General features: G+C 49.0%; 1 protein-coding gene across 1 annotated transcript; it reads left to right on the top strand.

Annotated features, from left to right (window-relative positions):
- Positions 1-4273: 4273 nt before the first annotated feature.
- On the top strand, positions 4274-8651 carry LOC311155934 (ly6/PLAUR domain-containing protein 2-like; the record flags this gene model as incomplete). The annotated part of the gene is made up of 3 exons (XM_084209438.1): positions 4274-4325; positions 7296-7415; positions 8440-8651. The coding sequence occupies 3 exons, from the start codon at positions 4274-4276 to the stop codon at positions 8649-8651; spliced, it is 384 nt and encodes a 127-aa protein (XP_084065564.1).
- Between the last annotated feature and the right edge of the window lie 4887 nt (positions 8652-13538).

The raw sequence follows: 13538 nt of genomic DNA, 5'->3' as shown, positions 1-13538 counted from the left end.
CTCAGGATCTGGATTTATTTTTTTTTTTGATAGTCCCCATGGAGGAGAAACACTGAATACCAAACAGCCCGTGGAAGACAGACCTGAAGCGCTCCTTGGAGAAGGGTGCTCACATTTTCGCCCTTTTCCAGCCCAACGAAACCTGAATTCCTTCCTGCCCAGTGGCAGAGTTTCATCAGGAGGGTGGAGACCAGCTCCACCCCAACAAGCCCAAAGTCTTGTTGTCGACACACGCCCATGAGAGGTGGAACTTCCATTGGATCATCAAATATCGCTGCGGCCACGGGCACGGGCAGAGAGGTTCCCTGCTGCTGAGTCACACGTGAAGACGGTGGAGAATCCAAAAAGTCCCCTGGCAAAAATTCTGCCCCCTTTGGAATCACAGGAGCTGAACTCCAGGTGGCTGAGTGTGATGATCAACAGTATGATCTGTATTTTCCTGCAAACCAATTACCACCAGGATGCTCAGGAATCTGATATCTGGGAGATGGAGCAGACTCCATCCTGCAAATCAGCTCTCAGGAAAGACACTGATGTCGTGTAGATTGATGCCATGGTTACCATGACATGACCACGGTGTCAGATAGGGTTGGTTTGTATCATGGCAGGTGGATCCATCCTGTTTATCCCTGGGATTGCAGAGGATAAGGCTCTGGGATGACCTTGTTGTGAGCTCTCAGTAGATGAAGAGGGGCTCCAGGAGAGCTAGAGAGGGATTTTGGACCATGGGCATGGAGTATCGAGATTTTGGACAAGGGCATGGAGTGTCAGGACAAGGGAGAATGGCTCCAAACTGAGTGGGTGGGTTTTATGGGATATTGGGAAGAAATTCTTCCCTGTGAGGGTGGTGAGGCCCTGGCACAGGTTGCCCAGAGAAGCTGTGGCTGCCCCATCCCTGGAAATGTCCAAGGGCAGGTCGGACAGAATTTGGAGCAACCTGGGATAGTGGAAGGTGTCCCTGCCCATGACAGGTGTTAGAACTGGGTGATCTTGAAGGTGCCTTGCAACCAAAAACATTCTGGGATTCTATGGAGTGGCTCAAGGAAATGTTCAGACCTGGGCTGGACAATGTAGAAGAGAAGGTGGTGAAACAGAGGGAGTTCAGAGAAGGACCATCAGAAGGATTAAAGCCTTGGAGAACAGAGAAGGAGTCAGAGAGCCCACCAAAGCCTATCCAAGAGATATCCCAGACAAAATACATTTCTATGGAGAAGAGGAAAATTGCAGCAGTGAGAAATTGAATTTAGTAGAGAGGTGCAACAAGAGCCACTGGCTGTAGGGACTCCATAAATCATAGTAGAAACATTTTACACAGGACTAATTTCACCTGTGGCTGATAATCAGCAACTGGAACAGCTGAGCAAAGCTTGGTGTTCACTCCCTGCCACAGAACATCTCATAAAAATGTGGGGTTTAATCATTCAAACAAGAGTTGACTGTAAGGGAATTTAGAGTAGGTGAAGCACTTCACCTTCTTACCTGTAAACATCAAATTTCTGTCATCTGCCTTTCCTGGTATTTGTGATAAGCAGGGAGAGATTATGTCTCCCCATATTACCTTATAAATTAGGACAGTCTCCCAGGGACAGGCTGAGAGAAGGTTTAGATTGATCCCACTGAGAATTCCTGAAGATTTTGGCACACAAACCTTTCTCCCTGACACACCAAGCCTCATTGATATTCTCAGCTCTCCAGACCTGAAATGACATTTCAAGCAAAGTCCCTTCTGGCTCCTGTCAGTCAGTGCTTAAAACCTTTCCCAGGGTTTATTCCTCCCCTGACAGAGACAGAAGGGAATTTTTAGGGCCTCCTGAGTCCTACAAGCTGTCTAAGTCTTACCTAACTGCTCTGTCAAACCACAGCTTCCACATACTTATCAGGTTTAAAGCAGGTCAGGTTTCTTCCCTGCCTTTGCTTACAAAAATGATCCCAATTATTTTTTTTTTTTTAGTGTTTAAGATACAACCTCAATTTCCAATCTCATTTAACTTAGGCTTGTCTTAACTCTGCCAAGCCAAAAGGAGCCAGTGTTTTCCAGTGTCATCTTTTGGTGTGAATCCTGTTGTCCCACTCTCCTCATTATTGCTTTGGGTTTTTTTTATTTTTATTTTTTTCATTAGGATCCCATTTTGTTCTTGACAGTGGCAGTGGAATTCTACCTGGGAAGCCAGGGGGGTGTTGCCACTTCCAAAATCAAAATCCATATCCCTCCTGTCCTGACACACAGCTGGACACCACCTGGGGTTGTTTGTGTTGGGGTTTGGGTTTGTTTCCAGGGCTCCATCTCTCTGTAAGCTCTTGATTATCTTTAGATCAAGGAATACCTTAAAGGTAACAGACCTTAAAGGTCTTTCCTTGCCTCCACAATTTTACTCCCAAATCCTCTTTCCCTGAAGTCTAGCACTGCTGCACCTCTGCAGGAGTTCTGGTGTTTTGCCAGTTTTTTGCCTTATGGAAAAATCTCCAACCTCTCAAAGCCTTCAAGGCAGAGTTAAGACAGTATTTAAGTATTTATATCCCTATTGCTTCGACCACACAGATCTATCCCAAAAATTTCTTGGTATGGAATGAGTTTCAGGTATGAAAGGATGTCTCCACAGACATTTCCACTCCACAATCCACCAAGCAGCTTTACTGTGCCAGCCCCCACTGTGCTTTCCCACTGAGGCACAACCACCTGGAATGCTGAAAGCACTGGATCTTTTCCAGTTTCATGGCTGTTAATTAGGATATTGCTCAAATGTGCCTTGAGCTGCCCAGTTCCAAGCAAGGATCTGGATGTAACCAGGTCTGGTGGCTTTCCCCAAGTGGATTTTTTCCTATGTCCCCAGAAAATTATTTTATCCATTTTTTTTTCAGCACCTCAACTCAGAGAGCACAGGAAGATAAAATAAAGGATAATTTTCACCCTCGTAGAGAAGAATTAGGGTGTAGGTCTTTCTCTCCCTTTCCCACAGCTCTGTCAGCTTTGTGCCATGAGTGGCTGTGGAAATTTTCATTAGCAACGCTTCTCAGGTTACTGGGAACCTGGGAAGAAGGAGAGGCTGCTGGGAATGGCAGCAATATTCCCACGTGTGTTGTCGTGACAAGTCTGTGACAGGCAAAGCACCTCATTAAAGCTCCTTCACTCACCTCATCTCCAACCCTAAAATCTCCAAGTGCTCCAGTGATTCACAAACTTTGCCTCTTTGGCTTATTTATGGGAAATTTAATGGGAAATTGCCCAACGCCAGCTGTTTTATGGGAAATTGCCCAACACCAGGGTTGTGCAATTTGTTGTGTCCAATTTGGATCACAACAAACCCAACAAAAAGTCTATCTGCTTTTCCTGTGAAATACAAAATACCAGCGGCTCAGTCCAAAGGGAGAAGTAAATAATTTCTCCCCAGCTCCAAGCATTTGAAGCTGTCTCCCCAAATATTGGATAAGATACAAAATAAATTATGATGTTTGAAAGGGTTGCCCTGATGTGGATAAAGTGAAATTTGCTATCAAGAAGGTGCTGGAGTGGGAAAATTGATTAATTTATCCCTGTTGGGCTTATTTCCCAGCTTCAGGATAAAATTTGGTAAATAATTGACAGCTTTCCAAAGGAAGGCTGAGCATCCTGCTTTGTCAGCAAGACCCAGGACTTGAGAGCACGTGATTTATCCCAATTCCAGACTTGGAAGCACCATATCCCACTAGCCTCCAAGTGACTCCCATGCCCAGCAGCTCAGTTAATAATCAAGGGATCCAGAAACCACGCTTGATTTTGAGCTGGGTTCGGGAAAACAGGCATCTTTGGGCAACCCCAGCCCTGCCAGCCCATGGAATCATTTCTCCAAAGCACGTGGAAGCCCAGCCTGCTGGCACTTGCCCCTTGGCAGTTGTTGGCCAGCACAACACGTGTGACACAAGCCAGCTCTGTGCTCGTGGAGCCAGACTGGAAGGAGCAAACAAACCTTGTCACATTCCCCATCCAAGCCCTGGCATGGGGCCACACCTGGCAGTGCCAGCCGTGTTTTTCCTTTTCCATGGGACCAGCCCCAGGACATAAACCTGGGGAAGAGCTGAGGTATGGCAGGAGTCTGCTCATTGTGGTGATGTCACCTCATCAGGGAACTCGTTCCTCTGCAAATCCCAATCCAGACTGGAGCTGGGCTTTCCCCCGATCACCCCGAGGGAATCCGCCCACAGGATCAACAACAGCTGGTGGAGGGTGGGAAAACATATAAAGCTCCTTGGGAGAAGCTCTCTGGATCTGTCCTGGCTGCCTGGATCTGCTCTCAGCATGAAGAAACTCCTGGTGGGATTCCTGCTGGGCCTGGCATTCGTGGAGTTGGGTAAGAGCTCCTCATTCCCAACATTCCAGAGCCCCCCACCCTGGGAAATTCCTGGGAGGGCAGGGAGGGGAAAGACCTGGTAACCCCCAGGTAGGGGAAATGATGCCTTTTGTATTGAAGGAGAGGGTGAAATGGGAAAGGGGAGATGCATTCCTGATGGGAAGAGCTGTGATGCCTGACTGGGAATGATGCACATCCTTTGGATACCTGTCCCCCACATCCAGGGATGGAGGGGACAACCACAAGGCACAGGGCAGGACCAGCCTGGGCAAGAGCTTGAAGTGCCAGTCTCTACCTGAGCTGCCCCCTGTCCCATCAGGAATGTTCATCCCAAGCTCCTGACATCCCTAAAACCTCCCAGCTGCCTGCTGGAAGTGCTGAAAGCCAGAAGGTGAAACTTCAATGCGGATAAGGGTGGGGGTATGAGAAATAACTCCAAGGACGTTGGAAAGTTTTATTAAACCCCCAGCTCCAGGATTTTCCCTTGTTCCAGGAGATAGGAAATTCCCCTGGAATTTCAGGAGATATTTCAGGAGATTGGTGGAAATGGGAAATTCCCCAGGGTCTGTGATGGGTCTGTATCTTGGGCAAGCTGGCAGCAGGGTTTGGCCATCGCTGTGTCCTTCCTCTGTGCAGATGTGACCAAGTGCAGCCACATCCCTGCCTGGAACAGGCATTCCAGAGGGGTTTAACCCACAGCCCACGGGCCCCAGAGATCCTCAGGCTCTTTCCATGGAGGATCTCAAAGGAAAGGCAGCCTGGGCAGGGATCAAACATCTCCGTCTGAATTCCTGCCTTGGATTTAACGGAATTTCTGAGAAGCCACCCAAGGTCTCAAAGAATTTTATGGAAACAGAGTTATCAACCCCATTTGCTCTATAGTTGAAATCAGGCAGAAATATTTTTTTGGGATGATCCAAAGGGAAGCAGCTGGTCTAGGCACCCCTGTTGTGGCTGAGGGATGTGTCTGTGACCATTCATATTCCTGAGGTTTGACATCAAGGAATAGAAGGTCCCATTGGACAGTGAGGAACAGGGAATTATTGGCTCAGATCAGGATGCAGAGCTGTCCCTGTTCAGTTCTCCTGCCCCAGTCCTTATGGATTTGGGCTTTCCTCTTCCATGCAACCTTCCCACAAAGCCCACGTCCTCTAACTGCCCCACCTGGAGTCAGTGAAAGATGAGGGGGTTGAGGTTTTCCTTCCTTAAACCTGCTTTTAACCGGGATCAATTCCCCCAAGGCACTTCCCATTATATCTATGAAAATATTGAGGTTTGTAAATGGAAACCTCCTCACCCCAAGAGTCACAGGGCAGTTTCTCAAGTGCCTGGAGCCAGAACTGCTCTGTCCATCCATCCATCCATCCATCCATCCTACACATCCATAGACATCCAAATGATTGTTGATAATGTGTTACCTCTGTTAAAATATATAACAATTTTATGGATTGAATCATGGATCACTGAGAAGGGATCTAGTGGAGTCCTGAGCTGGGATAAACAGGGATGGCTCCACCACCCTTGTTTACAGGCCACAAGAAAATTGAAATATTTCCATGAAAAATTCCATTTTACCTCTGCAAAGAGACAAGGAATTGTCTCTCTTTGAATTGAATTCCTTAGCAAGAGCTAAGGAATGAGAAATAGAACTTTTGCACTGTGTAGGTTCTACCCCACAGCTGAATTTTCCAAAGGAGCTGCTGCGAGGAGTAGATGCCTTGAAAATTCCTTTCTGAAGTCAGGTGTTCAAACAAATGCCTTCAGAAATATTTACCCTTATCACAAAGCCCCAGAGGTTCCTCTGACGGCAGAACGGGAACAAAAAAACAGCGACGGTGTGAATTTTTACCAGCAGATGGCACTGGACGCTTGCAGGTTTTTTTTTCAGCCGGTGGAAGGAGGGTAGGATAGAAAAATCTCAAACCAGGCTGGATTTTGTCATCCAGCCACACCAGCAGGACTTCGGAAAATCCACACTCACAGTGTCTCCTGGCTGTGGATGAACAGCGCTCACACTGAGGTTTTTGAGAGCTGCTTTGCATAGATTTGCATATTTAGAGATGTCCCTCCCTCAGGTGGCAGCCAGCAAGGGTTTGTACATCGCCTTTTCCAAAAAGCAGCAGTAGCCCCTGATGAGAGTGGTTTTGAGGCCACACTCAGCCCTCAGGATCTCTGACACAGCTCCAAAATTTAAATCCTGCTCTCAGTTACTGATTCCTGCAGAATTTCCCTTAAAGGAGCAGGAAGGAGCTGTTGCTGTGAGGGGAGGGATGGGGGAGCTGCCACTGTCACAGCTGGGGAATGCTGCTCTCAGCAGGAGGAGCTGGTTTTACAGTCATGGAATATCCTGATTTGGAAGGGGCCCACAAGGATTATCAAAGTCCAGTTCCTTGCCCTGCACAGGACATCCCAGCAATCCCACCCTGCGCCTGAGGGCATTGTCCAAACATTTCCTGAGCTCCTGATGCCCTCACCATTCCCTGGGGAGCCTGTTCCAGTGCCTAACTGGGGGAAGAACCTTTTCCTGATATCCAACCTAAACCTCCCCTGACACAGTTTCAGGCCATTCCCTTGGATTCTGTCACTGCTCCAGAGAGATCAGTGCTGCCCCTCCACTTCCCCTCATCAGGAGTTGTAGATCCCAAAAAAGTCTCCCTTCAACCTCCACTTCTCCGAGCTGAATTCTTACAGACGATACTCAGACCTACCAAAGTTCAAGCTTAGATCTCTCTAAATCCCTCTTTTTTGGGATGCTGAGCCTCCAAACTCATGCTCAGGCCCAGTTCCTGCTACACCACCCTTGTCCTCCAGTGCTGGGATTTGTCTTTTTTCCCCCTGGCATATCCAAGCTTTGCCATTGCCTCCAGACACACTGAATTTTGGACGCTGCCGCATTTTGGTCAGAAAGCTTCAGGTTTGGGTCTGTCTTCCTGGCTGTGTCACCCCAGAGCCTTTCTGTCCCCTCTGCAGCCCAGTGCCTGCAATGCTACATGTGCAAGGAGCCCACAGACATTTCCAAGTGCAGGACACCCATCGTGTGTCCCCCAAAAGCCACCGTGTGCACCACGACGCTGCACTCCGTGGACACAGGTGAGTGCCACCACTGCCCCTGAGGGCTCCTGGGGAGAAATCCGAGAATTCCAGGAAGGGTTGGGTTGGGAGAGAGCTTAAAGGTCATTGAACTCCAAACTCCCACATTCCAGTAGACCAGGTTGCTCCAAGCCCCAGCCAATCTGGTCTTGGACACTTCCAGGGATGGGGCAGCTGCAGCTTCTCTGGGAAACCTTTGCCAGGGCCTCCCCACCCACAAAGGGAAGAATTCCTTCCCAAAATCCCATCTAACCTTGGCCTCTGACAGTGGGAAGCCATTCCCTGCATCCTGTCCCTCCATCCCTGGTCCCAAGTCCCTCTCCAGCTCTCCTGGAGATCCTTTAGGCACCTGAAGGGGCTCCGAGGTCTCCCTGGATCCTTCCCTTCTCCAGGCTGGACATTCCCAGCTCTCCCAGCCTGGCTCCAGAGCAGAGGGGCTCCATCCCTTGGAGCATCTCCATGGCCTCTGCTGGACCTTTTCCAACAATTCCCTTTTTTGTGCCTCCCAGAGCTGGAGGCAGCTCCTCAGGTGGGGTCTCACTAGAGAAGAGGGGGACAATCACCTCCCTCAATCTGCTGGCCACACTTTCCTCCCCCATCCCGGTCCCTTTAACATCTCTGTAAAAACCCAGGTGAAATTATCCCATTTTAGAGAGGGAAGGAGAGAAATCCATCAGATTTGGAGCCTCGCAGTGAAATAGGAGGACTCACTGCACTTGCTGCCTCTGTGTTGCCTTTCCTACCCCAATATCTCTGAGGACCCTGAATTTATAGACAGTGCAAACACCTACAGGGAATTGTGTCCCTTGTCCATGCTGGAATGATTTTGGAAGGAGCAGGAGGCTGAGAGAGAGTCAGCAGTGAGAGCTGGCAGGCCTGTTCCCACAAAAAACAGGCTGGGTTAGAGGCACCCATGGATTAGGGATATCCAACACCTCCTCTGTCAGTGTTTCTCAATCCCATTTTCCTTTCCTGTTTTCTCCCCTCTCTCACCTCCTCCTCCTCTCCAATCTGCCTCTCCCAGGTTATCCCTTTTTTGGCAACATCACCGTTACCAGGGACTGTGAGGAGGAATGCCTCTCCTACGATGGGATAGGGGCCCAAAAGCCCAAATCCTGCTGCTACACCGACCTGTGCACGGATGACACCAAGAGCAGCAGTGGGGTGAGGAGCAGTTCTGCAGCGCTGGGTCTGGTGGCCCTGGTGGCTGGCACGGTCCTCCAGTGCTCCCTGTGAGGTCACAAGTGTCCCAGCTCCAGCTGAAAGCCCACCACTCTCCCTGCCAAGCTGCCTCATGAACTCTTAGATGCTTTGGGGATGTCCTTCTTCGCTGACGTGTGGCTTCGCCCCATCTTCAATGCTGGATTCAAGCCAAGAGTTTGAGCACCTGGACTTAAACCCCTCAAATCTCCAGTTTCCAGCTGTTTAAGCAGATGTTCCTCACCTTCTGCTGCTTCTGGTCCTCAGGATCCACAGAGAATGGGTTGGGTTGGAAGGAACCTTCAAGATCATCCAATTCCAACCCCCTGCCATGGGCAGGGACACCTTCCACTATCCCAGGTTGCTCCAAGCCCCATCCAACCTGGTCTGGAACACTGCCAGGGATCCAGGGGCAGCCACAGCTTCTCTGGGAATCCTGTGCCATGTCCTGATTGAGAGGAGCAGATGGATCTGGGCCCAGTTACTTCCTGCCCATCAGGGTGTGGGTGGCAAACGCAGAGATCTGGGGCTTAAGTCCAAGGATAAGCTAAGGAATGAGTTCAGAAGGGCTCAGCTTCCATACGGGAACAGGATGGATTTCTGGAAAACTCAGCACACCCCCTGGACTGACAGACCACATAGGTCAGACCTGTAACCCAAATTTCCAAGTTTGGCCAGACAAATATGTCCCCCTCTCTCAGCTTCTGCCTGAGCTCAGGCCGCAGTTGGAGTTCCCAGATTTCCCTTTCCAGATGTTTTAAAGATTATTCCAAGCAAATTCTTCTCTTATTCTGCCCTCCCTTCATCCCTTCAGAGCAGAAACTGCAGGATAGGGAAAATAATGGTTATCCCAGACACTCAGCTCTTGGAAAAATCAGTTAAAAGTGCTGGGATCCCAGCTGGGATGTGCTTGCAGCAGATGTGGGATTGATTCTGAGGCCCTGCCTGCTGTAAAAGCAGCTGGAGTGGAAGCAGATATGAATGAGCCAGGTGTGCCCAGCTCAGAGATGCAGGAAATTTGCCATTCCCTCTGTTCCTATTGCCAGGGATCATCCAGATGATCGGGAAGAAAGGGTAGAGTGGAGCACGGATACACGCCGTGCACCATCCTTGTGTGTTCACAGCATCCCTGCAACCTCCTCTGTGGCAAAGTCTATTTTTCCTCCATTTTCCCCCCCTTTTCCACTCTCTTTCCACAAGAAACCAAAGTAGGAGGCTCTTTTTCCTCCTTGCACTGAGGGAATAGTTTCTCAAGGTCTGTCTCAGTACCATTTAGAAGAAAACTCTGGCAATCTTGCATTCCTTGGCAGAGCTCAGGAGGATGGTGAGCCCTTTTTCCTGGGGGTGAAACCCACTAAAACACCGAAAACCCCCTGGCAATGCTGAGATCTGCAGGGAGCAAATGCCATGGAGAGGATAATCACTGGAAATTGCTCAAATCCCAGTATTCCACCCACCCTCACAGACACTGAGCACCAGCCCCGGCTTCCCACTCGTCTGTTCTGTTTTTCCCCGCTTCAAAACCAGCAAAGCTCCAGCCCTGCCATTCTCAGATCACATTCCTTTTTTTTTTTTTTTTTTGTCCTGGCTTCCAGCTCTGTCTCCAGCAGCTTTTCCACATTTTCTGCAGGATCCTGGGCTCTGCTTTCCACCTGTGGATGGGGCAGGGTCTGGATACAGAGGAACTGGGAGGGTGAGAATTTGGTAAATAAAGTTGGATTCTCTGGTTTTCAGCCTACAGCTTCTTTCTTTTGTGCTCGATATTCCCGTGGGAAAGGAGTGTGGGGCAGCACAGGGTGCAGGGAGGGGATTTATGGCTTGTCTTTCAGCTCCCAAACTGCCCTGTGCCAGACAGGGGGAAAACCACACACAGGGATGAGCAAGGGAGTGCAAAAAATCCTCCTTGGAAAAGCCAGATTGAAGGCTATCAGTGCAGGAAAAGGAGGGGGAGAAGGGTAAAATACAGTCCAGTGGGACAGGAGGCTTTTTTGGGATATGCACTGGGAGAAGTGGTGGGGGGGTGGTTTCAGGGAGCAAAAGAGAAAGTGGCTGAGCTCAGCACCGAGGCCAGCAGGAGGTTGGGAGTGCCCCTGCTGTGCTGCAAAGATGCTCCCTTTGGGGACTGTCCCCTGGTGCCACCAGTGCTGGCTGTGAGCATCCTGCCCCTCCCGGCCTCCTGCCACCCAGGACTTAGCTGCCAACGTGACCCACGAGTTTCTGCTGGAGCCAAATCAGACTCAGGAGCAGATTTTTATCTTCAAAGCACCTATAATACATTCCTTGATTAGGAGAGGTGACAAACACTCCACGCAGGGGGACAAAATGGCCTTTTTTTATTACAAGTCACCCGATCACGCTGCAGCAGCCGCAGGAGTCACTGGGAGCACTTTAAAAAAATCGAATTTGCTGTTTCTTTGGTTATTGCTGTTATTTATCCCTCCCTTTGCCCCTGAGGAGTTAAACCCAGCCAGTGCCACTGCCCCAGGAAATGCAGGAGAATCAAAGGCCTGGCCGGATTTTTGCGTCACCGGGTCGAGTGGACACGGGGAGGGAGAAGTTTAAATATAGGCTGGAGAAAATAGAACAGAGGAAAATGTGTCTCCAAAGGGCCAGAAAAAGACCTGCAACCTCTCGGCCCTGCCGGGTGAGGCTTCACAGCCAGCGGAATCCAGTGCTGGTGTTGCTCTGCTGAAGGATTTTTCTTGTCTCTCTGTGGGCTTGTTCTTCCCAGCACATGCAGAGATTTTACCTCCAGATTTTGAGGGCATTCCTCGGTGCCTTATGCTTTATCTGGTCCAAAAAAATTGCCTTTTCCACCGCCTTCCAGCCCTTCTGCAAATGTGGGGCAGCACTAGAGGTACGCAGAGTCATGGGATGGTTTGGGTGGGGAGGGAGCTTCAAGATCATCAAATTCCAACCCCTGCCCTGGGCAGGGACACCTTCCACTGTCCCAGGCTGCTCCAAGCCCCATCCAACCTGGCCTTGGACACTTCCAGGGATGGGACAGCCACAGCTGCTCTGGGAAACCTGTGCCAGGGCCTCCCCACCCTCGCAGGGAGGAATTTTTTTTCCTGATCTGTATCTCCTGCTTCCAGTTACAAACCTGAAGTGCTTTTTTTCACCCATAAAATAGAGAGGAAAGGACATGAGAGGTTCACCTGTGAGGATATTCCAGCTGGGATACCCTGTTGAGTCCCACCTCCAGCCAAAAATCAGGGCTATGTATGAACCTTGAGTAGCCTTTACTTGTGAGCTCCACGATTCCAGAAGCTGGAGTGGGCATTCCAAAAGATAATTTCCCTGGAAAGACAACACATTCAGCTTAGATTTAAACTGAAGTAGGACCCAGGTTCAATCCTGGTTTTCCCTGAGAAGGATTCCCAGGGAAGCATCACGGGAACAGCAAGATTAATATTTAAAGGACTGGGTTTTCCAGCAGGGATTATTTCCAGTTGCTTTCCACAGCAGGACACTGGTCAGGCCATGAGTGGTGGTGGTTATCCCAGCATGCCCTGATTGCAGAGGTGGGAAACACCTGAGGAGCTCTTTGGCTGCTTCGTATTTTTAAAAATTTTATATATTTTATCATCTTTGGGAGCGAGAGAGAGGGAAAAAACCCCACACAGCCCTCTTGGAACACACATTAAATGTGAAAGAGAGATGAGACAAGGGCAGAAATTATTGCGATATTCCAAGAGCAGGAAAAAGAAGGGGATATTTTTTGCAGTCGGGACATTGCATGTAAAACAGAGCTCTGATGTCATCAAATACGGAGAGGACTTGTAGTTCTTGCTAAAAATACTTATCTAGAATATAAATATACATTAGAGTGTAGCTGCAAGGCTTCTGGAGAGCTCTGCCACAGCCTCGTATTTACAGAGAGGGATTTAAATGTTTAATTCTGCACCCTCAAAGGAAAGTCACTCCATCTGAAGGAGTTATTAATTATGGAATGAGCCTGGCAGTGCTGAAGTACAGCAGCAGTGATATCATTTTCAATATCACTCCCAAATTATTTCTCATCTCAAATCTATCATGTGCACTTTTTTCTGGTCTTAAAATAGAGCTATTTTTCCATATTAGGGTTTGGAGGGCTTGGAGCATCTGCCTCTGACATGGCAGCACATCCTCTCTTGGATATCTTCATTTTTCTCCTGCTTGACTCTCACATCCCTAATTCCAGAGGAACACAGAAGCCTTTTTCCCTCTTTTTTCTGTACAGCCCCAGGCATAAAAACAAAGCCTAAAAATGAGGTGAAAAGAACCTTTCAGTGTCAGCAGCAGATGTGTTGAGGGGGAAGGAAGTTGAGCGCGGCATCGTGGTTGGGATCTTAATTTAGAAAAGTCATTTTGGGTCACTTGGATGAGAGAAAGAGACGCTCAGAGTGTTGCAAAAGGCTGGGGCAGATGGTCTGGGTGGGCTCCACCTCCAGCACAGACCTGGGGCTGCACTCTGCACATTCCCATCCGGCTGGAAAACACAAGAATTAAAACATGTTTTAATCCTTCTGTGCCCTGTTCTGGGTCCTGATCCCTTTTATCCCTCAGTCCCCATTGGACAGATGGGAATTGTCACACGTTGGTGGCTCCAGGCTTGGTCCAGCCACACATTTTTTTTAGGATTGAGCTTTAAGTTTCTGAATATCCTCGGTAAATGTGGGTGGGGATGTTGTGCCTTGGGGGGAAACAATTTTGCACCAGCTCATGGTTGGGCAAATTGCTGAAATCCATGAGATCCAACATTTTACAGGGAACTGAAAGCCAAAACATATGAAATCCATGGATCAGAGTCCCAAAAACTTACTCCGGAACCTGAACAAAAATCCTACAGGCTGCCTTTGGACAGCAGTCTCTTAATGGAATCATGGTTTGGGTTGGATGGGTCTGTAAAAACCATCAAATTCCAGCCCCTTGCCATGGGAC

Source organism: Fringilla coelebs (genome assembly GCF_963513975.1).
Source record: "Fringilla coelebs genome assembly, chromosome: 1".
Lineage (NCBI taxonomy): Eukaryota > Metazoa > Chordata > Aves > Passeriformes > Fringillidae > Fringilla > Fringilla coelebs.
This window is presented reverse-complemented; position numbering and strand designations above follow the sequence as displayed.